Genomic DNA, 24,525 nt, shown 5'->3' with positions numbered 1-24,525 from the left:
GAGTGACTGACAGTCAAGGGATATCACAACTGCAAAGTGGCCTGCACAGAGCTGGTCCCTGCCCATTCCTAAGGAACAGGTGCCCACAGGACTGAAGCCAGCAGCACGGCTGTGTGAATCACTCACTATCTGAGGGCAGACCAGTCAGCCTGAGCCACAACAGCTGCCAGAGCCACACAATCCTCTGAACAGCATTTTATCCTGAGAGGAGCCCCATACATGGCACAGCCGATAAACTCTACGCATGGCTTTTAAGTCCAACAGACACTTCTAATGAGTCTTCAATTTACAAATAATTTTTAAAAACCCCTACATTCCTCACCATGAAAATATAATGCAGATCATACATTGTTTCCAACACTTTTAGTCCTCAAAATCTAGGCTTGCCTTATTAAGATGACAGTTTGCTGGGGTTCCAAGGAGGATTCTAATGAGAAATGGGCAGATGAAACAAACCAAATCCCGACATTTTCACACCCTCCGCCTTTTAAAGATCAGATCCAGAAAACAAGAACTTTCAAGCACCCTTGTGAATTAGCACAACAGCAACTGATCTTGCCTTCAGAACCTGTGATTCCCTGTGGCACTGCAAGCCTCTAGCACTGGCCACACTGCCCTCACGCCCCTCAGCAGGGCACAGCACAGACAGTGACCCATCAGCTCCAGGCAGAAGCTCTCAGCTCTTACAGCCACTGCTTCTCAGAAAAAAAGACTTTTGCACAGGCTTTTTTGCCTGCTTTGTTTAAAGGCATAATTTCTTAACTCCAAGCCATTCCAAACATGTCCAAAAAAATACAAATCAGGTGAAATTGACCAAATTTTTTTCAGCCCCACTCTCTGCTCTCTGACAAGTCCACCACCTCATTCAGGGAAACTGCAGTAGTCAAAATGTTCCATAAAACACAAGCACCACATAAACCACTTCAATTTGGTTTCCCATCTATATCTTGAAGCAAAAGATAAAAAAAGAAAAGAAAAAAGACACATCACACCATTAATTTTCACGTGTTTAATGTAATGGCACTCTAATTAACTTTACAGTACTTTTATCTCCACTAGATATTGTGTTGCAAAAGTATAATGGGAAGAAAACAAACATAAAAAACCACTTTGATGGTAGTTTTAAAAATTAAATCATTTGGAGTTACATATGCATAAATTACTTTCAAAAATTGATCAGGATTTTATTTTTCACCCTTGTCTAACAAAAACTGATTTTGTTGAGTATTTTCATAAGATTTGAAGAGAGATCAAAAATGGCACTTAAGAAACTCTGAAGTCAGGGATGTCATAAGGTTATACCAGGACTTCCGCTGGAGCCTGCCATGAAGCAAACACTATAAATAGGGAAAGAATGTGCAAGAGCTCCGAATAAGTGAGAAGCACAACATGTTTTGCAAGCTTGTGCTCTGAGGGCCATGAAAGTGAAGACTCTTGGCTGAGGAAAGCCTGCCCGAATTTCCCCAGCTAAGGCCTATTCCAAGTAAACCCATCAACCACAGGAACAGCCATACACTGGTTTCTGCGGATTTGACCTTGGATCAACAACAAAAACAACCAAGTCACCTGACTTGGAGAAGCCCATATAGAAATAATAGAAAGCATTTGTTGTTTTTCCCATGACAAGTAATTAAGAGAAATAATATGAAAGCAAGTTAAAGTAGACTAGGCAGAAGTTTTTTTAAGGTGGATCAGCTATAAAAATAGCAACATTACTGGTTTTCTTATCAGTTTCATACTTACTTACACTTTAAAGAGATCAGGAAAACATGTACACTTTGTACTAAGTTTGGAGCATTCTTAAAAGAGGGGAAACTAGTCCAGAAGCAGCCAGGACCCTTATTTTCACCCTTAAGTTTAGCCTGAAAGATTGTGGACTTTTATAGTCACTTAAAAGACTTGAGTTTTGGGGGTGAAATGTGTTTCGTACAATTGATAGTGTTCATTTTAGTTTTCACTCCCTTTAATTCAGAGTTCAGGAAGGGACCTAAGTGAATTGCTCATTCTACTATTTCCTTTTATTTTTTTTTTAATTAAGAAAATATTCAGTCAACTAAGAAAGGCATTAATATTTTACCTGTGCATCCCACTTCTAGAGTCGCCTCCCACCAAAGGACATTCACAAATACTCTCATGTTTAATACTTAATCTTTGTGAGAGAAAGTAATTCATAACTTCAAGTTAATAATTTGTTCACTTGGATGCCCATATGATATAAACTGGGCAGACAGTTTAATGAATGCGCAGGACTAATTGAGTATGTTAAAGAAAATAAATGCAGAAATCTACAGAAAAGTACAACTTTTGCTTGAATCATATATTAATTGTACAGAAGAAACAAAAATCTCTACTTACACAGAAAAGGGTGAAAAAAACAAGCACACTCAATCCATCACTTTTCTTACTGTAAGAATATTGCACATTCCGATAATGTTGCACAAATTACTGGCTTTTAATAAAAGACCATATATGAGGTATTAGTCTATTAATAAATAAAGAAGAACACGGAAAAGGAAAAGCACTTAATATAGCGCAACAATCCATTCCAAGGATTAGGCAATGAAAACAAGTGATAATATGTACACTGGAGGGGAAGGCCAAAGTTCCTTAACAAATAGGCAGCTTTCAATATCTATCCAAGAAGCAAAGGGTTAAACCTCTTAATAAAGATTTTAAGAAGGCAAAGCCTATTTAGAACACTGCTAGTTAAAATGCTTATTTTGCTCATGCAATCAACCTGAAAGGTAAACTCTTACTTCCCAGTTCTAAATGGACAACCAATTTAACAAACTGAACCTGTATGACTAGTCAAACAGAAGATACTAGTTAAACTAAGCTACAACAGAACTCTTTGATTGGCATCAGCTGAAGTATTTGGGGATTTTGTTGTGCAGCATTTTCTGGTGGTTTTTTCTTCCTTTTTAGTTTGAAGTAGCTTATACTGGTTGTGAGTTTCCATGGTGCTAAAATCAATACCCATTAGTGCTGCCCTTACTAGAAGCTTCCAGCCCCACAAGGCATTGGATGAATACAAGGACTGCAATCTTCAGTTTTACTCTGCAGTTAGGCTAAGAATCTACCTCTCAAATCACAACACTGAAAAAATTCCTGCTGACAGGTAATCAATCTGCCAATCTAAACACTGTAGCTTTTACTAAAGCCCTTTCAGGAACACCATGAATCTGTAGACAAGCTTACCCTATTGAAGTTCCTAAGATCTCAGAGGGATATTTTAGTTCCATAAAGTGAGTTACAAAAAGTACATTGCACACACGTGGTAATATAGTAAGAATAAAACCAGAGTGTTTTGGGTGTGCCCTTCCAAATCTTGCCAGAGAGATATTTGTGTTGTGGAAGGAGTGGGAAAAAAAAACCAAAACAAGAACTTTGTGTGCACACAAATTTACATACATGAATATCCCTATGTTCCCTAAATAAGTCAAGGGTTATTCAAATCCTAAGATCGTTTCAGGCCAATTCAGAAATCAAACTAATTCCTACATCACTCACAGTCTTCACACATTCCCTTCCTATTTTCCAACTTCAAAAAGCAAGGTTTTTACTAATACTTTTGCAATGCTAGAGAGAGTAACAAAGACCCAAGGAAGTTATATTTCTGCTGCTATTTTGTGTAAATTATGTAATTTGCACAGTAAATCTGCATCAGGTAAAAGCTGCAAGTGCAAAATTGGAAAGAAATGATTAAAAAAAAAGCAGCACATCAAAATTAAAGTATCTCCTCTGCTTCAATCCACACACAAGTAATTCAATCAGTCCTGAATTGGCTTACATGAAAAAAATTATATTACATTTCTGAAATGAAAAATATATATCTTGTGTTCAAATTCAGGGAAAGTGTTTACTAATCTGAAATATATATATAATTTTTTCTGTCACATGAGATTATTTCTCTCCCATTCTAAGTAGTTGTTGACACATTTACTTCCCAACAGCATGTTGTTTCTATTCTGAAGATTAATTTCATCTACAACTTCTTTATAGCAGTTTAAGTGTTTTTTTAGAAAATACAGTTCAGAGAATTTCTTCCATGTTAGCACAAAACCAAGAAAGACTATGAAGATGCTGAGTAAAGAAGAAAAGTTTAGAAGAAAGGAAACATTATTGTCCAGAGCAGTCGGTGTATGTGGTAACCATGTTTCCTCGTCTCTGAGTGACAGTCCTGCAGTGCTTGCTGGATCCATGAAACCTGGCATCAGTTCGCACCGCATGTCTGTGTGCATTTTCAAAGTCACTGAAGGAAAACATTTTCTCCATATTTTCAAACACATCATCAAACAGTCCACCTCCAAAAGAAAACTCTTGGAAAGAACGTCTTTGCCGGTTATGAGCCTCCCGATGGCCTCGGAAGTGATTTTCAAAGTGCTTTTTTGACCGCGAGTTTTGACTAAACAGGTCAAAGTCTTTGAAGAGATCGTCAAAGTTGAAATTAAATGACTGATGGAATGGACTTCCACTGCTTCCTCTTCCTCCGTGACGACCAAGCTGATCATATTCTCTTCGTTTATTCTCATCTGACAATGTTTCGTATGCTATTTATGTTTTAAAAAAAAAAAAAAGTTACAGTTCATTTCCATTCAAAACACCAGAAAAAAAGAAAACCATACACAAACACAAAGAACAGCTTTCTCTCCCACTCTTCCTGAACCGAAGAAATTTCAAACAAGACTGTCATTCAATGTTCAAGCCCAATCAAGAGCTCTACATTTACTTACCTTTCTCCAAACCAAAATCAACTGCATCAAAATAGTTACTTACAATAACAAACACAGTTATATTATGAGGATAGGTTACACATAATACAACACAGTTTAACTACCAATACACATTGGCATTTAGATTTGAAACAAAATAACAGTGAGAGGTGGTGATCAGAAAGCCTGAAGGAGGAAGGATGAGTCAGATGTTCTAAGGACCTGCTGCACTCCTATCACAGAAACACAGGGCAACATCTGCAAAGCTACTTGCCAGCCAGCAAGTTCCAGATACACCAGTTACAAGCAACAACATAAAAACTGAGGAAATAAAGAAAATTAATTTCACCGTGTGTCAGTTCTCCATTTTTCATAAATTCACACAAGTTCAGCAATAAACCTAGATTTCATGACTGGATATACCCAAAATGAAATTAGATTTCCCTCCAATCTTTGGTTTAGAACTACAGCTACTGGTATTCCAAGGCAGAAACTCTGATAGAAAATACACCCATTCTGATAAGAAAATATTTTAAAAACTCATTTTCTTACCTGTCAAAGACTTGCAATTATTCTATATAATTCAATATTTAGGAGTTCCTACTTCCTCCTGTAGTAGGTGCTAACAACTGCAGTGAGTATCTAACGAGGCTGTCACTCCCTTTCATTGTATCACTAACCACTTTTCTTTCAAAACAACTCCTCTGCAGATGAGAAGGTAAAAGCCAGACATCCCATTTAGCTTAGTTAAGAGAACTACACAAATAGATGGATGTTATACCTGAGTCTACAGGGAACAGAACTGGGTATACCTTATTTTTCAGGAGGTCTTTCTGATCTTGATTATCCACTTGCACCATATTATCACACAATACTTACAAGTGTTATATTTGTAGGATCACAGACAGTTCGAGTTAGACATGACCTCCGTCTCTACTCTAACCTCCTGCTCTAAGTAGGGTCAGTTATGAGATCAGACTAGGTTAGTCAGTGCTTTACCCAATCATTCCTCAAAAGTGCCAAGGCTGGAGACTGCACAACCTCTCTAGGTACTCTGTTCTAACACTGGCCTGTAGAACAGATTCAGAGAATTGTTAAGACTGGAAAAGAGCTCTGAGATCCTCAAATCCAAGCATCATCCTCAGGGTGAAAAAGTTTCTCTCCATAACCACCTGAACCTCTTGCCCTGTTGTCTATGGTATTTCCACCATGACCCACTGAAGCACCCTGCTGTGTGTTTTCCAATAATCTCCCCACAGTAACTGCAAGGTTGCTGTTAGGCCCTTCTGAAGCGCTGGTAGTAATCCTGAGCCACATCTTATGAAACAGATCCTAGGGCTAAAGCTGTCCTACTACCAAGAATTTTTTGTGAGAAGAAGAATATGCCAAAAGCCTAATAAGCAGAAATGTATAAACTGCGTAAAAGGCCTTCCTATGTGCAAGAACACAGAAACAACTCAGATTTTGATGCTTGATATCTGACAGCACTTAAGTGGAAATCAGAAAAAAAAAACGCTTTATACCTCTTATACCTAAAAATGCACTTAGGTTATAGATAAAAGACATGTATCAAATTATGACCATAGATAGTACATATTACCTTCAGCAATTTCTCTAAATTTCGCTTCTGCTCCAGGACTCTTATTTTTGTCAGGGTGGTATTTCATAGCCAGCTTGTGAAATGCCTTCTTAATCTGGCGGTCAGAGGCGTTTTTTGGAACTCCTAAGATATCATAATAGCTCTCTGTAGCCAGAATTAATTCCGTTATCATTAAAATGCAGAGAGCAAATGTGAAGACAGATTGTGTAGTGGCCATTTCTCCAGTTCCTAAAAAGAAAAGGAAATATACTTGAAGAACAAGTTGTTTTACATTCCACAACAAGTTAGTTACAGCTGTAGGCTGGCAGAGGAAGACCAGCATGTTACAGGAGTCAGTGCCAGACTTGTAAGCACACTGCTTTACACCTGTCAAACTCCATTACACAATTTTCATATTCATAAAACACGTAAGGAAAATACTGCAAAGTGACATTTCATATACAGAACAACCACTTTGGTGTTTGTCTTTGTTTTACATTTCACTGATCATTGCCATACGAAGTTGCAAAAGTAAATACACAGCACATTTCATTGCATCTAACATTTCACACTGCCATACCTGAACTAGCTGTACATTAATCTTGAGTTCTAGGACCCCAAACAGAGTAGCTCCGACCAGTAGTGACCCTGCTGGAAGAGCAAGTGACTGATTAGCTGGTGCAACAACAGGAGCATGAAAATACAACTGGCCTGGAGATGGCTGTGAGGTGCAGGAAGAAAAGACTATCAGACACTCGTGCTCAGCTTCAGTTTGTTTAACCCACCTAAGGTGAACATGATAAAGAGCAGCTCATTCACTTCCAGAGTTCAGCCAAGTAAAGCACACTTTCCTCTATTTAACAACAGGCTGGCTTAGCTCATCTGCATATCGGATTGCTTTATAAAGAAAACACCTACCATATCTTTGATATCAAAGAATTCAGCTGATAAATACCACTGCATGGAAAGGTTTACATATGAAACCCTCAGCGTTAGAACTGAAGGCAAAAAATGTCTTTTATACAAGTATCTTCAACAATAATTAAAAGCTGTAATTCTTTTTCAACAACTCATGTGTCAAAAAAATATATTTTGAAACAAATATATGAGAACTTAGGGGAAAACTGTGGCATATATAATGACTGAAAGAAACAGTTCCACATTGCCACATGATGTCTCACGATTTCCATGAAGGACAGAGTGAGCTGTTCCTACCAGAAGATGAGGACAGATAATATGCCTGTGCATATTATATTTAAAACACAGAGTGCAGAAAGGCAAATGTTCAAAGACAGAATGCTGGCTGAGACCTGACCAGAAGGATGTACAACAAGACCCTGAACATTCCAGATGTATCATGTCTCCCCCACCAGATTACACTGATTTAAATGTACTGTAAGAACAACTCAGAGACGATTGGTGTTACTTTCCTGAAAGTTGAATAAACAAACTTACAGTCAGAACACCATTAAAGTCAGAACACTTTTGCTAGCCAGCATGGGATCCAAAATTTGTAAGGTAGAATTCAAAACCTTTGAATACCTAATACATATTAAAATTAAACATTTATGTGAAAGTCAATTCCCTCTAAACAAAATTAAAAGCAAGAACCAAAAATGGAAAAAAGAATACCATTTCCAATAGGCAAGTCAGGGGCCTAAAATGAATGCTGTGAGACAAGAGCAAAAGGCCTGCAAGATTAATCTACCCATGCCCTCTTAAGCATTTATTTGGCCAGCAGCCTGCATGATATCAAGTGTTAAGGGGCAGCAGTTGAAACAAATTGTATTTTGATCAGTGCACTTAGATACCAAAAGGATAGTTCGTTCCAGTATTCTCCATGCACAATATCAGACATATTTTTAGTACCAAGTTTTCCCACATACCTTCTCTCACCACTTCACTAACCTGAAATTTTATGACTTGGGCCCTAAGAACCACACACATGTACATCCTTCCAAGTACATGTACAGGCTTTCTTCCTGTTTGTGCTTTACAGATGCAGACTTGTGTGTTCATCTCACACACGTGATTGTTTTAATTTACTTCATTAGCCCACACCTGCATCATGCTTGCATAATCACTGCTGCACTCTCCTAAGGTCAACCATCCTGCTTCTGCTACTGAACACTGAGGAGCTAAAAGGAACAGCTCATGTCCTCCTTAAGAAAGGGCAAACCCCTCTTTCATAACTCATGAGAGCTGGACATCATCAAGTTAGTCCTTCAGGCTTTCTGCTCTGGCTCACCATCTCAACTTGTATTAATTCTGATAACAAAACACACCTGAATTTTTCTTTTCTTACAGTTCTTTACGTAAGGAGTTCTGTAATGAAGTTCTTCGCTATATTTGATTTCTAAAGCATATTAAAAAAACAGGACTCAAGTTTCACAATTTTTTAAACTAGCAAACACAGATTTAATGCTGCCCTTGGACAAATCAATCAAACTCAAATTTAAGAATGAGATGTAAATAAAAACCAAATACAAATAAAGCTACAGTATAAGCAGCATTTTAAACTTCACAGGGTTATCAGAGAGAGCAAGTGTTATATTTAGATACTGTCAACTATTCAATTCACTTTTTAGAAAACACCTATTTTATCTGCTGTCAGTATCTTAGCGTTGCTACTGCCAACGACTTCAGCATTGCCATTCCAAACTATTTTTACAAACCCTTTCAAAATAAAGTCTCTTAAATACTTTTTTTTGCTTATGTCTCTTCACCCTGTGTTTCTCAATCAAAAAGGGACATGTAAGTTGCACTTTCCAGGTCATACACTGCAGCTACTTAAACCACCTTCCCAAATTCAATAAATTCTGTACACGTTAAGCTCATGCAATAATGAGCTCTTCTAATAATTATCTATGTACTTAATTTAGGTACATCTATCAATGAAGTAAGAGACCTTAGGCCACATAACAACTATTTAATTCTGTGGGGTGAGCAGGTACAGATCTCAACTACTATTCACCTTTGTATAAGAAGTGCACTGTCTAATGTTTATCCAAAGTACTGCAGAGGTAATAACAATCAGTTCTTCTTTAGTTTATCAACATTATCAACAGCTGCACAATGAACGGATGTTTAAGGATGATGCACCTAGAATAAAACCTGTCAGATTTAGAAAATAAGAAACTACTTCATCTTTCAACACAAATACCCTATTCCATCCTTCTTTGAAAGTAATTGACCAAAATCTTAGATAAATGCTTATATTCAAAGTCTCATGTACTCAGAAAACACGGAGCATCACTAGAGTTCTGCTACTGCTTTCATTACAGAATTGCGATACACTAACCTGTGGAATGCTCACGTCCTGTAATTATTTCTGCAAGCAATTTTCTAAAAGTAATAAAGTTACCGAGGTCTTCCCTCGGTTCTCCTACCACGACTAATGTGATGAGTAAGCAAGTCTTCCAGTCCTCAAGCAGCTACGGGCAAGTCTGTCAAACAGAGGGGCTCGTACTTGTCTTGGCCTCTCCTATATTGACTCGAAAGCAAATATAGAAGAAGGTTCCTGAATCTTGCCCTGGAGCACAGGGAAACGAAGGAATCGACCTGACACCACCCTGCCTATCCAGACCCCAGAAGCCCTCGCTGGAGCCGGACGGCACCATCGGGTGGGGCCAGGCCGGAGCTGGGCAGCCGCTAACAGCCACATTCAGCGACGCTGTCCCACTCCAGCGCAGCCGGGCTGGGAAACACCAAGGCAGCGCGGCCCGGGGAGGCCCCAATTCCAAACGAAAGCTCCGCACGGCGCCTCAGCGGCCCCGCTCTGCGCTCCCCCGCCTAGCTTCCCACGCTGCCCCCAAGCTTCCCAGCGCCCACCTCCCGACCCGTCCGCGTTCGCCTTCACTCCACCCACTTCAGCAACCTTCCACATTCTCGGAGCCCTCACCGAGCGGCCCTTTCCCGCCGCGCTCACCTCAGCGCCGGCTCCGCGCCCCCGCCGCCCCTCAGCGCCGCCGCCGTCGTTCCCGCCCGCCCGCGCCAGGCGCTCGCGCAGTCCGGCCCCCCGCCGTTCCTACACGAAGCGCTGCGCCATTGGTCGCCGGGGCGCACGTGACGCGGTGCACGCGGCAGGTCGCAACCTCGGCGCCGCCGCCACCCGCCGCAGGGGGCGCTGTGGGGAGGCGGTGCCGCCGTCCCCGGCCGGCCCAGCCCGGCCCGGCCCAACTCAGCTCAGCCCGGTCCGGTCCGGCTCGGCTCGGCCCGGCCCGGGGTGGCCGCCATGCCGCGGTACTGCGCCGCCACCCGCTGCAAGAACCGCGGCGGCCAGAGCGCCAAGGACAAGCGCAAGCTCAGCTTCTACCCGTGAGTGGGCGCGGAGCGGGGCAGGGCCTGGGCGAGCGCTGGCCGTGGCGGCGGTAGGGAGCCCCACCGCGGAAGTCAATGGCCGAAAGACTCATTGCCACGGGGGGACCGCGCTGGTGGTCGCCTTGGAACCCCGCCTGCTCCCGGGGGGCTGGAGGGAAAGGACGCTGACCCCTGGGGGAAGGGAAGGTGTAGGAATAAAGAGCGGAGAGCTGAGGTGTAATTGCACACACCGTCCCTCGCACAGGACAGACGGACGGACGGAACTTGGGGGAGGGGGCGATGCCACGGCAGCGTCTAAGGACTCTGGAATAGGTGCAGAGGGTCCGTGAAGTGAAGAGCAAGGAGATTCGACTAAAAAATGGAATTTGCACTTCTGACTCTCTCTCGCTGCTGCCTCTGTGGAAGCGATGGTCCAGCAGGGCAGGCAGTAGGGGAAGCTTTGGCTTAATGGTGAAATGCCTTGTGTATTATGGTTTATATGCCAGGAGAAGGGCCAGGAAAAGTAAGCAAGTAAAGATAAAATGATTCCTTAAAATTGAACTTTGCCACTAGAATTACTACCTTACCTGTGCTGTGAACAGAGGCATTGCTGGTTGTTTGGAAGCAGGTGAGTTAGCTGGAATTTAGCTGCTTCGGTTGCCGAAACCACTTTATGGTGGCTGCATTGTGCTGTGCAGACTCTGCATGGAGCAGTCGCCATCCCAGGCCTGCAGTGACCTCTGCCCCGCTGTGGTTACGTGGCTGTCGCTTCCCAGGATGGTGAGTTATAAACAGTATTTCACAATCCTGAGAGAAGCACAGTGCAGGTAACTAAATATGAATGTATTTGTGTAGAACAAAAGTATGGAACCGTTTGTCAACCAAAGCAGCTTAAGAAAATTTTGAAAAATAAATTTTACAATTAGCCTCAAAAACTGTTTTGGTAAAATTTATAGCTCAAACTAGGTTTCCTTTCAGTTTCTGATTAGTCATAGGTATTCCAATATCAGGAAGTCTGTGTAGGAAGACCTACACAGAAAGACCTACTTTGAAAGAAATTTTATTTTAGATTGAAGGAAAGCTTATTTCCCTGGCACATTTCTAACAGGGAATGCATCATAAAACAATAAGGAAAATAATTTCTTTTCCCTTATGCTTCAGAGCATGCATGTCACATGGATAATCAAAACAAGTTTGGGCACTGAGACATGTACACATACATATTCAAATGTATGGCATCAGTATGGAGTATCCCAAAACTTAGCTGGTTTATCTAGCCTTTGAGTTGTGCTCCATTCTGAGTTTCATGCTCCTGTAGAAGGGCTGCTGAGATTTGATTTGTAGATTTCTCTTGCCTTATATAAGTGACTACTGCTGACATGAATTGCAAGTTTTATTCCCTTGCCTCTTACCACCACCAAAGTCCTCTGCTGCTCTGTGGCTGGGGTGTGAGCCCCTTCCAAACCCTTTGTCACCTAATCTCAACTGGCCTAACTGCTCTTCTTTGTTTTATTTCTTCACATCTTTGACTTGTGTAGTGATGGCAGCTGCTAAATCAATTCTGTCCACTTCCTCTTTCCAATTCCCCTTTTTTTGTGTCTTGTTTATGCTAGAGAACAGATTCTGTTGATTAGTGAGGAGTTGAAGCATGAGCAGATTTTAGCAAAGTTGCCTTTAAGCTAAAATAACTTTCACTATCAGACCCTTCTCTTGCTACAGATTATTTTATTTTCCATCTGAAGCTGGTTGAGTCTGGCTAGAGCAGTGGGTCCTGTGTTGTGAGGGTAACTGCAGTGGGAGCAAGTGTGCTCAAGGCCTTCTTGGAGAAGATGTGAGTCATGACATGACCTTCAAGGAAAGGAAGCCATCGTCTTCCTGGGAGACTTTTCTGGAGCTCTGTAGTGACAGCCAGGCTAAGCTGTGTTACCGAGGAGCATGCTCTGTCATACCTGCAATGCTGCCACTGGGTGTACCTGATCTAACCAGACAGGATTTGAAAAGCCTGAACATCTAACTTGTTCTTCAGAGGTTACTGTGTTCTTATTCCTTGCATTATTCCTTGCATTCCTGCAGATACGCAGAGCCGGGTGCATCAAACGCCTGCTCTGTTTCCTTGGTAATTTGAAGACTTACAGGACAAGAAATTCAAAAGATTGGGGAAGGGGTAAAGACATGCACCTTTATGCTGTGAATTTCAGCACTCTTTCTCTCAAAATCACCTGAGTTTGCAGTTTTGGAGCACAGGGCCTGTGTAAGAGTCTGCTGCTATGTGTGGCTTTTGGAGGAAACCTGCAGCTTCTGGGATTTGAGGATGGGATCACAAAAGCACAGATTTTTACTTTGTAATTATTGTTGCTCGTGATTCTCAGGAATATTGTTTTTTGAACAGTAGTCACTTCACAGTGCTCAGAATTCAAGTTAGGGTTTAGTATCATTTGTGGTTATATGCTAAAGTAAAATTGATGTGCACCAGGGAAACATTTCAAGTACATTTGAAATACCCTGATACCTGACTGAGAAGAGGTGAGAGACAAGAGTGGTCTGAATGTTCATGATCCTGTTACCATCACTTCTTGACTGTGCATGCATCATAATAAGCCTTTAATTTCCCTTTCATTTGTGTATTGCCTGTAATTAACTAAATTACATGTAGTCACACATGTCATACACTTTCTTTTTAATTTAGTTCTCTTTCTGATATCTGACCATTTGCATTTTTTTTAAAGTCCATTTTTTTTTCTATGAGGGTATATACTCATAATTTGCCTTTTCAGGTAGGTTAGATGATTGAAAATTTAATTCTAAACTATAAAATATGATGTGGCCTCCTAACACTGTGAGAAAGTTTAATTGCTGAAACACAAAATACAGAAATGCTTTGCATTTGCATGCATTTACTTTTTGAACAAAATTTAAAACCTGTATTAGAAATATTCACGTTGCCAAATTATCTGATAATCCAAAGAGGAGCATGTATTAGGAGGTACTCTGTTAAACAGAAAATACTAGTTGTGTCTAGAAAGACAAATAAGCCTGAGAAATACTATTAATAAAATGAGGACCAGTCTTAACTTTGTTTAAATTATATCTCAGTATTTCATCTCCCTTCAGCAGAACTGCTTTCTGAGCAAGTGTTGCAGGATCAAGCCTTTCAAAACATCTTGGCCATGGATTCTGAAACCCTTAGCTACTAGAAATCAGAAATTGTGCTTCTGAATTCCAGAGCAACTAGAAATAATGTATATAATGATTGGATTTACATGTACATGACATCCAGATAAGCATTTAATATTTGAAATTTTTGAAAAAATTTTATTGTAATCTTTTCTAAAGGAAGACTACCTTCTAATATTCTTATTTAAAACAAAGAAAGACAACAATAACAGGGGGTTTTGTATATTTTGTATATTTTCTTGTTTGTCTTTTTGGCTGCTTTAAAAAGATTCTTTTCAGCGATGCAGAGAGATGGGGAGACTGACTTGGTGATCAGAATCCTATTTTATTGTGGGATACAAGGCTTAAATACTGTTTTAGGGAGACTAGTAATGTGTACTACAGTGATTATGTTAAAATCACATACATAAACTTATTCATATAACAACATCTCTTGCTTGCAGAGTTTAATAGGATTTTTTTTTTCTGGTAAACCTGTCTGATTAGATCTTCTTTCTAGATCTAATTTCTTTCTAGATCTAATTTCTTTATCTAGATCTAATTTTCAAAGTTCCATTTGCTTTAGCAAGGCATTTTGTCGATCAATTCTTTATGCTAATAAGGTCCAAAGTACTCTCTGTGTCATGCACCCCAACAGATTCCCACTTCATGACAAAGAGAGACTTGAGAAGTGGTTGCGGAACATGAAGCGGGATTCCTGGACTCCAAGCAAGCACCAGCTCCTGTGCAGCGACCATTTCACCCCCGATTCCCTGGACGTGCGGTGGGGAATACGCTACTTGAAAAACACCGCTGTGCCAACCATTTTCTCTTCCCCAGATGATGAGGTCATCTATTTCTATCCTTTTTTTTTGTTTTGTAGTATGAAGCTAACCAAATATTGATGTTATACAGATTGACTGATCTGTCAGATAATTATATTTTATGTAAAAAAATAGAATTCCTGTCCATCAGTACAGTTTGTCAGCAGGGCTGACACAAAGCATGTGTATGTGATTCCATAATGTAAAGGAAGAGCAACTTCCCCTAGTTTGACTGGAGGTTCAATATCTTTTTTTAACTGGAGATTGCAGAAGCATTTACTATAGAAAATGTTAAATTTCTTATGAGAATAATTACTGTATCTCATATCCAAATTCCCTAGAGTTTGAAAAAATCCCACAACAAATCAAATAAAAAACTCCACAGTAAGAAAAAAAAAAAAAAAAAAACAAAAAAACCAAAAAAACCCAAGACTAGAAACGCAAACACTACTATTGCTTTTACAGCTTTAAAATAGTATTTTTAAATGTAGAGCCTGAAGCATAGTTGTGAAAGATGCTTACATGAATTCTTGGGCCTCTGATGTAATTTTTAAGCAGTGCTCATCTAAGTTAGTCCTTTTGCAATACCATGCTATGAAATGAGATCTACCTATTTTTTTAATACTCCATGATTTTCTTGTTATAAGGTGGTGATTTTCTTTTTTTTTTTTTTTTCTCCTCCAGGAAAAAGATTCTTCTCAGAACAGTTCACAGCAGGTACAGAAAAAAGGCCAGGAAGAAACAAATGTTGTGTCAGAGAAAGTGTCTGTACCACTTGAACCTTGTACACCAAAGAAAAATTCTGTAATTGCACAAAATGTAGAGGAAAAAGCAGAAGTGGTTTGCTCAACTGCACTGAGTGAACCTTTACAAATTCAAAACCTGCAGCTTCCACATGAAGGTGGCTTTCAGGCAGACCATGTCATCCTTGACAGTTCATCTAGGCAGTACCTACATCAGCCTAATCCTGTTCTAATGACAGCAGCAGTCCAGGGCATGGAGGCTACCGGTGTTCATACTTCTGTAGAGGATTCAGGAGGTTGTACAGCTACAGTCCTGCAGTTTACAGACTCTGACTGCTTGAATTCATCTCTGAAACTGAACAGTGCTCTAGGGTTGGTTACTGACTATGCAGTTGAAAATTCTGTCCCTCACGTGGTCTGTTCTGAAGTGCAGACAAGTGAAGATGCAGTTTTACTGAGTACAGTCACACAAACTATTGAACAGTTCAGTGGAACTGAAGAGTCTGTCATTGCTATTATTATGCCAGCTGAGAGTCCTGAAGAGCCTGAAAGAGTAAATACTTCCTGTCTGCCTGTTAAGGAAGAGTTTCTTGACACAGAGGAGACAGAAGTGATTGGATATGATGGAAATGAAATACTGCAGACTGAGCATTCATATTGCAGACAAGACACAGACAGAGATCACCTTTGGCAAAAAATTTCAAAACTCCACTCTAAGATAACTTTACTTGAAATGCAAGAGGTAAAAACTTTGGGGAGACTCAGGTCCTTGGAAGCTCTTATTAGACAATTGAAGCAAGAAAACCTGCTTTCTGAAGAAAAGCTGAAGTTGGTAGAAAACTACTTTACAACACTTGAAGTGACTGTGATACAGTAAAGATTTTAAGTTGATGGTTCCCAAATATCTTTTTAACCTCTTTGACTGTACTTTTGGACAAATTAACTTTTTTTCCAGTTGTGGTGTTTTAAACATCTAATGAAAATCATGTGAATAGCATTCTTTGAAATGTTACATCAAACAAAGCTAAGTGGTAGAATGTTGTCTGTAAAACATGACTGGCAAGTAAAATTAAAAAAAAAACCAAATTGGGCAAAGTTTCCTTAAATGTGTGGATCAAGTCAGTAAAAGATAATTTAACCCTTTCTTAGCTGCAGGCTTCTCTGAAACATGCAATGCCTGCATTGGGGACAGCAGTAGAATGGACAGAATAAGCATACAGGATGAATTATATATGTACATTGTCATATGCATTGTCCAGTGAGGTCAAAATTGCTCTTTAGTTTTCTGTTCCTATAACAATTCTTCTGATAGTTTTTTGTATGCTTTGATTTTATTAAAATTGTTTCTGCATAAAGGGTGTTTTCTTTCATTTGTTTCTAGAAACAAAAATTCTCATAATAATATGGTGCCAGTGGACAGGCCCATCTTATTTTTAATTTTTTTTTGTTATGATTCAGCTCAAGTGGAAAGCAATCTTAATCACAGATGTATTTGGTAGTTAATAAAAGGGAAAGCTCTGTTTAGTGAGTGCTTATATACCCTTAATCATACACTGAAGGAAACAATGTTTTGCAGAGCAGGTTGCTAGTGAAAGTAGCAGAATTTTACTTTGCAAGAAACAGAATTACCAAACAGAAATTTACTCCCTTTTCCTGATTTTATTAACTATTTCTCAGGCATGGGTTGTCACTATAGTAGACAGATACCATAATTCATTTCAAGGAAAATAATTTGCTTAAATACCTTCTGCTTATCCTGTCAGTGTGCCTTGCTGTATGTTCTAGTACAGTGAAAAAGTCCTAGATTGTCTGGTTCCTGACTTGGCATCATAGCTGTGCTGGGTGATCCTTGTTACACCCCTTCCAGCTGAACTCCTGTAGTGTATTATATTCTACAACCATTAGATTGCTTGAGAATGGTTTTCTTCATTCAAAATGGTGTCATCCCCACCACCACAAGTTCAGTCTACGATTGAAGCAAATGGTTCCTTTTCAATATTATTTATATTGTCTTTTACACACTTTCTAAACTGTTCATAAGGAATTGAGAATCAGTTCACACTAGCTACAAAATTGGCCTCCAACTACATAATAAGTTCCAATTACAAAATTTTTGAGACTTGGAATATCTTCTGCACTTGGAAGTGCAGAAGTTGGGCTGCTAAAGCACAGTGCTGTAGGAGGTTAGTCTGCATTAGTAACCCCTGGATTAGGCTTGCTTTGTCCTGCAACTCGTTAACTTCTTTCAGCTTGAAGCACAGGCTGTTCTTGGTAAAATTGCTAAAGGACAAAGATCCCTTACAATATGGTGAGTTATTTACCATGTCTCTGACTCACTCATTTTGCCCTCCCTGGAACAAGAGAACATTCCTGTTCTGCCTTGTGTGCTATGAAATCACAAGTGGTGTTTGTCCTGTGTACTGTGGAAACATTGCTGTTATTTCTGATCCCGTCTCGGGAACATTGTCCAGGTGTCCTCTCTGAACTGCACATTTTGTAATGTTTTACAAAGTAAGAGATCTCTCTAAGTGATTTACAAAATGCTGTATGAAACTCCTAAATTATTTGGCAATTTTAGAAGTCTCATGAATATACTACAAAGCCTTTGCTAATGCTGTATATTTTAAGACTGACAACCCATTTCAAAAGTTTACTGTAGTCATTGAATGGCAGTGAGAACTCAGACATGGCAAAAGAGTTGCAATACCATGAGATCTTGTCTCAGCAAAGCTCTATTCCCACCAAAATTTGTGGGGTTTAACATGGGATTTTTATTGCTGATATATTTCTGCTTTTACTAGTGGCTTACAGTATTAAAATTGAGAATACTGTTCATGGCATAGATTTCTTTAAACGTGAGGGGAAATCAAAAATGCCACATTTCCCTTTCTTTTATGGAGTTTCTTGACTAGACTTTGGCTGGATGCCATGTGCCAATTAAGCTATTCTATCTCTCTCAGCTGGACAGAGGAGAGAAAACAAGATGGAAAACAACTCACAGGTTGAGATAAGGCAGTTTACTAAAGCAAAGGCAAAAGTTGACAGACACACAAGCAAAGAGAGAGAAAAAGAAGGGTTCATTCTCTGCTTCACATTGGCAATGACATTCAGCCACTTCCCAGGAAGCAGCGCTTCAGCACGCATAGGGGTTGCTCCAAAAGACAAATACTGTGAATAACCAACTCCTCCCCTTCCTCTTCCTTCCCTTAGCTTTTATATGTGAGCTGACACCATATGGTATGGAATATCCCTTTGGACTACTTGGGTCAGCTGTCCTGCTTGTGTCCCATCCTGGGATCATGCCCACCCTGGCCAGGAACCTGGGGAGACTGTGCTGATGCTGTGCCAGCTCTGCTCAGCTGCAGCCAAAACACTGCTGTGTTACCAGCACCTTTGCAGCCACCAGTGCACAGCACAGCACCGTGAGGGCTGCTCTGGAGAAACGAACTTTGTCTCAGTCCTAGATTATAGGCAGAAAAACTCAGTAACTCAACAAGCCTCTCGCCAGGTCTACAGATTTCCCTTCAGACTGTGTTTTGGACCAATGGGCCCAGAGTGGATAAATTCATTTAAAAGTATTCAGCATTACAGTTGGCCGTTGCTGCTGGCAGGAAGGAATGTCTGGGTGCTTCGCTTCAGTTATGCGCTAACCCTGAATTTATTTTAATTATGTGGGCTAATTATTCCAGGTAAGGAGAAATAGCATAAACCCCTCTGAATTAGATTCTACATGTGCAGTGCAATTTCAGCGTTTCCTAATCATAGAGCGCAGCCCTGCACACACACAATTTTATTTCACTAAGCGTTATGGGCACTTGTGCTATATGTTACTGCTTAGGATCCAGTGGAAGCTGCTTCTGTACAATTGCAGCTCTGCATCTGAGTAGTGCACTGAGTCATCATTACTCCTTTTGTAATGTATCGGGCTTATTTTGATCCAAGTCAAATGTGCACGTTTATCTTTTCAATAAATATTCATTTACATCAATTTTTTAAAAAATCTTTTGACTTTCCACTTCCACTGATGTAACTAATTACTTCAACAGTATATATTTAACAGATGCAATCTGTTTTTTCTTAAGTCACCTGTTGAATTGTTCAGCTCTATTTCTTTTCCACTGTCTACTGTAGGAGTTTGGCATTTCCGTTCTCCAGGGTCTTTATTTAAATTCCACCAGTTTTATTAAATTTACCTACAAAAACTGGCATTCTGTCTGGAATAAACTGCTACCCATTTACCATGATTTTCTATCTTGTGAATTTATCACTCTCATTATGTGAAATTTATCTCTCATTCTGAATGCAGAGACAGCTACAGGGGATTATTTATTCCTCTCAGACTAACAGCTGTCCAGAGTTTCTCTTTTGTGCTTTCTTGCATCAGAGGTGCAAATATTGACGGCACGCTTGCATGCATCACAAGCATTCCTTAGAAGTCTGTCTAGATCTCTCATTCAATGTCTTTGATCTTTTTTCGCTTTTTTTACCACAGTGAATTTGTAATTATTCCACTTAAATCACTTGCCACTTAAACTCTCTCTGCCTGCCGATGAGAAGTGGTGAATGAATTCCATTTTTTATTTGCTTGCATGTATAGATTTTGCTTTCCCTGTTAAACTGTCTTTATAATCAACCCACAAATCCCCTCACTTTTATTCTTCTGATTCTCTCTCCCCATCCCACCAGGAAGAGTGTGCAAGTGGCAGCACGGGGCTTGCTTGGGTTCTGACTGAGGTTTAACAGTGACACACACTTTGTTCCTGATTGCTTTATGCACGACTCGATGCCTCCTCTCCCTGGATGGTGCCACTGAGCTGCAGGTCAATGTCATACACACAAATCCATGTCCTGCACTTCAGCAGATCCAGTGCTGCCTCAGCAAAGCTCTAGGACAGCTTAGCAGCCTTTCCCTGTCACTGAGATGGTCCAACACCCAGGGACCCCATCATCACACACCCATGGACCCCATCACACACCCAGGGACCCCATCACATACCCAGAGACCTCATCACACACCCAGGGACTCCATCACACACCCAGGGACCCATCACACACCCAGAGACCCCATCACACACCCAGAGACCCCATCACATACCCAGGGACCCCATCACACACTCAGGGACCCATCACACACCCAGGGACCCCATCATCACATACCCAGGGACCCATCACACACCCAGGGACCCCATCACACACCCAGAGTCCCCATCACATACCCAGGGACCCCATCACATACCTAGGGACCCCATCATCACACACTCAGGGACCCATCACACACTCAGGGACCCATCACACACTCAGGGACCCATCACACACTCAGGGATCCATCCCACACCCAGGGATCCATCACACACCCAGGGATCCCATCACACACCCAGGGACCCCATCACATCACCAGGCCAGGGCTCATGCTGGCAGGATTGTCTGCACTCCATGGATTCCTACAGCCTTAATTACTTAATTATGACAATGGCAGTGGTAAGAGACTGCTTGGCAGAATGTGTTATTTCTAAACCCACTGAAAAAGCGCTGAAATTTCTTTGCTCTTAGACTTTTTAACACATTAAAGTCTTACTCATAATGACAGTAGAGCAATGAGATCCAGAGCTTGGTTTTGTGAGAGATTGCAGCTGCACAGTAATAGGCACCACAAAAGACCCACCTCCTTTCTGGGCAGCCCAGGAGACAATATGAGCAGCAGAAGGAGTTTTTTAACCACTCAGGCAGAACTGGACAAATTCCACATCCAACACTGAGGAAAGGCATAAGACATAGGTGAATGACTTTCATGGTGAATCCTTTCCATGGATTCCACAGGCAGGAAGCCTCTTGCTGTGTAGTAAGGCTGGAGCAGAACCAGCAGCTGCACACTGGGGCCTGGTGAGACACTCAGGGAAACAGGAGGAAGGAGTGGGCTTTGCATTGGCACTGGCAAAGGTGCTCCTGTGGGACGTCTCTGCACCACTGCAGCACCAGCTGTGGGGGCTGTCCCCCTCGTCGTGTTCCCAATGCCAGGCACAGCTCAAAGCTGCAGAGAAAACCGAGCCATGCACTGGATGTCATGATCTGCCAGCACCAAGGCAAGAGGGGAGAGAAACAGAGAGAGGGAAAAGGGCAAATTACATGCTCATGAATTACTTTAAAAGGAGCTTAGATTTGGACAAAATATATATTATCCTTTGTTCATTTATGAGACAATTTTCTGACTTACTAACACTAAATTTTTGCAACCTCAAGCAGACCTCTGTAAATGCTTTAGAATTTTATTCCCACTTACAAAAAAATTCACTGCTCAGTTTTCTCCTTTACTAGAACCAGTGTAATAGATTTCTAATTTACCAGACCATTCACTGCTGCCAAGATATGAGTTTCAGCCGAAAGATTTTCCACAAAGAAAACAGTGAGAGTAAAGCATCTAAATAGACATTTTCCAGTAAACATATCTCTTGGCATTGTTAAATATTATGGAGTACATTGCGAAAAGTCTATCACTGTTCAAATACTTGCCTTTCCTGTAAAGGACTGACACTTCTGATGGCAGAATAGCAATTTAGAAGCCTTTTTCATAGCTATTCAGAAAGGATGAACCGTAGAGATGCCTACGGAATGTATGTACATTTCTATATAAAAAAAATATATATTGCATATTACTAAAGCAGCAGTGCTCCCTCTAAACAGCAGGTGGTGCTACGGGATCACTCTGTAGACATGAAACTAAAGTATTTTATTTTAATTCTGTTTGTGATTAAACATCTGCAAAGAGATTATCTATGCGGGGTTTGGAGTTTTTTCCTTATTTTAGATGCATGTTTAAACTTCAAATGTATCTTTAATAAGGAAAGGTAGCATATGAACAAAACAGTGTGACATTCTCTTCAATCTTACAGAAATAAACCTTCAGACAAAAGGAAACTAATTTATATTCTGAACATAAAACATTAAATTCGAGAGCCTTCTGCTCAAATGAATGGCAAAAAAAGAAATATATTCACTGTCCTTACGTGGAGCATGATTGCATTCCTCATTTGTTGAAGTGGGTCAGTGATTACTGTTCGAATCCCACAAACAGTTTAGTGATGCTTATTTGCATATAAATCAGGATAATAGTGTGGGTGTTTAATCACATCCTTTATCAGGGGTGTCTGGTTTGCTGCTCAAGTACTGCAGCCATGCTTTTGAGACTGGGAAGATGTGTGCACAACAGTTTATGTGTGGCATAATCCCCTCTGAATTTTGCTGAGAATGTGCAACTTGAGATGATCAGAATAGGGGAGTGTTGGTCATACACATTCAAGTAAGTTTCTTCCTTTCTTCATTGTTACTTTCAAAATGTTAACAAATATTTGGGCATTACAGTAAAGGTTAGAAGTACACATGTGATTTTCTGAATGAAGGGAATGGGGTGGCAGCAGTGGCACTGCAAAACCAGAGAGTGAAGGGATATGTGTCATGGCAACCACTGCCTTCAAAAGCATAAATGATCCTCAAGGCTGGTGGGGCCACGTGTTGCAGCTTTTCTGAGTGCTCAGCAAGTGGTGTCAGCCCCTCCACCACAACATCCTGAAAGAAATCTTCTCACCTGACTCTGTATGTCTCCACCATGAGCTGCACCACAATTAAGTGATATTTTATATGAAGAAAAAGAAATTAACAAAGTAAATGTCTGTTCGTCTACTGAATATTGCCGGGGGATGTTCTAGACAGATATTTCAGATTTAGATAGATACATCTATTTTATAGTTACCTAATATAATATAAATACCTAAGTTCCCTAATATAGATCTCACCTGTTTCCAAATGTAAATTACTTTTAGTTCTCAGACAGGGACTAGTTAGAAAGACTGAAGTCTAACATGAAGGAGTGGGGCACAACAGTCCTTCAAAATTGTGCCTCAAGTTTCCTGGACAGCCAGTGACAAAATGAAGATCTTTAAAAATTCTAGAAAGGATTTTGCTCAGATATTTCTTTTGTACAGATATAATCCTTTTTTTTTTCCTTAAGATTTTGAGACACTCCTATCTCTGTAAGAAATTTGTAGGAAAGTAGGAAAACTGATTCACCAGGGGCTGCCTTAGTCAAAGTATGTCGAAAGCCGAAGTCTTGGTGCTGCAAAACACCCTCACAAGGTGCACATCAGTTATGAGAGCTCTGCCCTCCTCCATTAATAGCACAAACTGGTTGCAGTCTGACACATTTGACCTCTGACAGCCCCTCGGGCCTGAAAACAAACTTGTTGCTGCTCCAGCTGCTCTCTGGAGTGCACAAACACCACGAGGGGTCCTTTTCAGCCGTGCCTGCTTGGGTGAGCCCATTATAGAGCACAAACACCAGCAGTCTGACCTTCGTTCTGAGCCAGTAGACTAAGAAACCACTAGGCTTTAGGAGCTCTCAGTGACAAGAATAGCTACTGATTGGAGATAATAAAGACATGAGAGGGATAGTTTCACAGCAACCAAAATATATAAAGCCCTTTAGATCCTATACTTTGCAGCATCTCTTATTAATCTTACATCAAATGTCTTTATTCAGTGTATTATGTGGTGAGAAATCCTGTACCATGCAAAGCAGGCTCTAGCTGGAGGGAGTTACAGACTATCTCCTTTTTAATATGTTCTCCTTTTGTTTTGGCTAGACTAGAGTTAATTTTCCTCTCAGTAGCTGGTATAATGCTACTGAGACTGTAGTAATTTTTTTGATTCATCATGAATAATAATGTTGATATTATTATGTTGATAATATAATAATAATGTTGAATATTGAATAATGTTGATAACAGAGTGATGTTTTAATTGATGTGAAGCATTGCTTCGCAGTCAAGGCGTTTCCAGTTTCCCATGCTCTGCTAGGAAGGAATTGTACAAGAAGCTGGAAAATTTGAAATATTTCAACTGTTCTTATCTCAACCCACAGGTTTTACCTTTTCTTTTTTTCCCAGTTATCTCTCCCATCCCGCGGGGAGCCAAGGGAGGGAGCGAGCAGCTTCATGGTGCTCAGCTGCTGGCTGGGGTTAAGCCATGGCATGGAGTGACAGCCCCATATTGCCTCAGTGCCCACTGACAGACCATGAATACTCTCAGAGCACTGAATTAACCTCCCCAGGGCTGGCTCCAGCACACTGACAGGCTGTTTGCAGGAAATGGTGACTGTTCTGCTGCTGACAGATAAGGATGAGTACAACTCATGGCTCTTTTCAAGCCAGAGCCCCAGCCAACAT

General features: G+C 40.6%; 2 protein-coding genes across 9 annotated transcripts; one reads left to right on the top strand and one right to left on the bottom strand.

Moving 5' to 3' along the window:
• Positions 1-994: 994 nt before the first annotated feature.
• Positions 995-11,326, bottom strand: DNAJB9 (DnaJ heat shock protein family (Hsp40) member B9). 6 transcript variants are annotated; one of them, XM_063155255.1, is made up of 4 exons: positions 11,178-11,325; positions 6,872-6,942; positions 6,313-6,540; positions 995-4,550 (listed from the first exon to the last, which is right to left on the bottom strand). In XM_063155255.1, exons 3-4 carry the CDS (start codon positions 6,527-6,529, stop codon positions 4,120-4,122), a joined length of 648 nt encoding a protein of 215 aa, XP_063011325.1. In that variant the 5' UTR covers positions 6,530-6,540; positions 6,872-6,942; positions 11,178-11,325; the 3' UTR covers positions 995-4,119. The 6 variants fall into 6 exon arrangements, with proteins under 6 accessions (XP_063011325.1, XP_063011327.1, XP_063011323.1 ...); XM_063155257.1 differs by having other exon boundaries at positions 6,872-6,939; positions 11,178-11,322; XM_063155253.1 differs by lacking the exon at positions 11,178-11,325 and adding an exon at positions 10,220-10,275.
• Positions 10,499-16,665, top strand: THAP5 (THAP domain containing 5). Of its 3 annotated transcripts, XM_063155252.1 has the most exons (4): positions 10,499-10,608; positions 11,289-11,417; positions 14,402-14,591; positions 15,252-16,665. In XM_063155252.1, exons 1-4 carry the CDS (start codon positions 10,526-10,528, stop codon positions 16,185-16,187), a joined length of 1,338 nt encoding a protein of 445 aa, XP_063011322.1. In that variant the 5' UTR covers positions 10,499-10,525; the 3' UTR covers positions 16,188-16,665. The 3 variants fall into 3 exon arrangements, with proteins under 3 accessions (XP_063011322.1, XP_063011320.1, XP_063011321.1); XM_063155250.1 differs by lacking the exon at positions 11,289-11,417; XM_063155251.1 differs by lacking the exons at positions 10,499-10,608; positions 11,289-11,417 and adding an exon at positions 10,698-11,218.
• Positions 16,666-24,525: the final 7,860 nt, after the last annotated feature.

The sequence above is a fragment of the Melospiza melodia genome, chromosome 4 (genome assembly GCF_035770615.1).
Source record: "Melospiza melodia melodia isolate bMelMel2 chromosome 4, bMelMel2.pri, whole genome shotgun sequence".
NCBI classification, from domain to species: Eukaryota; Metazoa; Chordata; class Aves; order Passeriformes; family Passerellidae; genus Melospiza; species Melospiza melodia.
This window is presented reverse-complemented; position numbering and strand designations above follow the sequence as displayed.

Excerpts from the sequence above, each read along its gene's own strand:
- DNAJB9 (XM_063155259.1), bottom strand. The coding sequence starts at position 6,529 with ATGGCCACTACACAATCTGTCTTCACATTTGCTCTCTGCATTTTAATG. Across the intron at positions 4,551-6,312 it reads ATTTAGAGAAATTGCTGAAG|CATACGAAACATTGTCAGAT; the intron begins GTAATATGTACT and ends AAACATAAATAG.
- THAP5 (XM_063155252.1), top strand. The coding sequence starts at position 10,526 with ATGCCGCGGTACTGCGCCGCCACCCGCTGCAAGAACCGCGGCGGCCAG. Across the intron at positions 10,609-11,288 it reads CGCAAGCTCAGCTTCTACCC|ACTCTGCATGGAGCAGTCGC; the intron begins GTGAGTGGGCGC and ends TGTGCTGTGCAG. Across the intron at positions 11,418-14,401 it reads CTGAGAGAAGCACAGTGCAG|ATTCCCACTTCATGACAAAG; the intron begins GTAACTAAATAT and ends GCACCCCAACAG.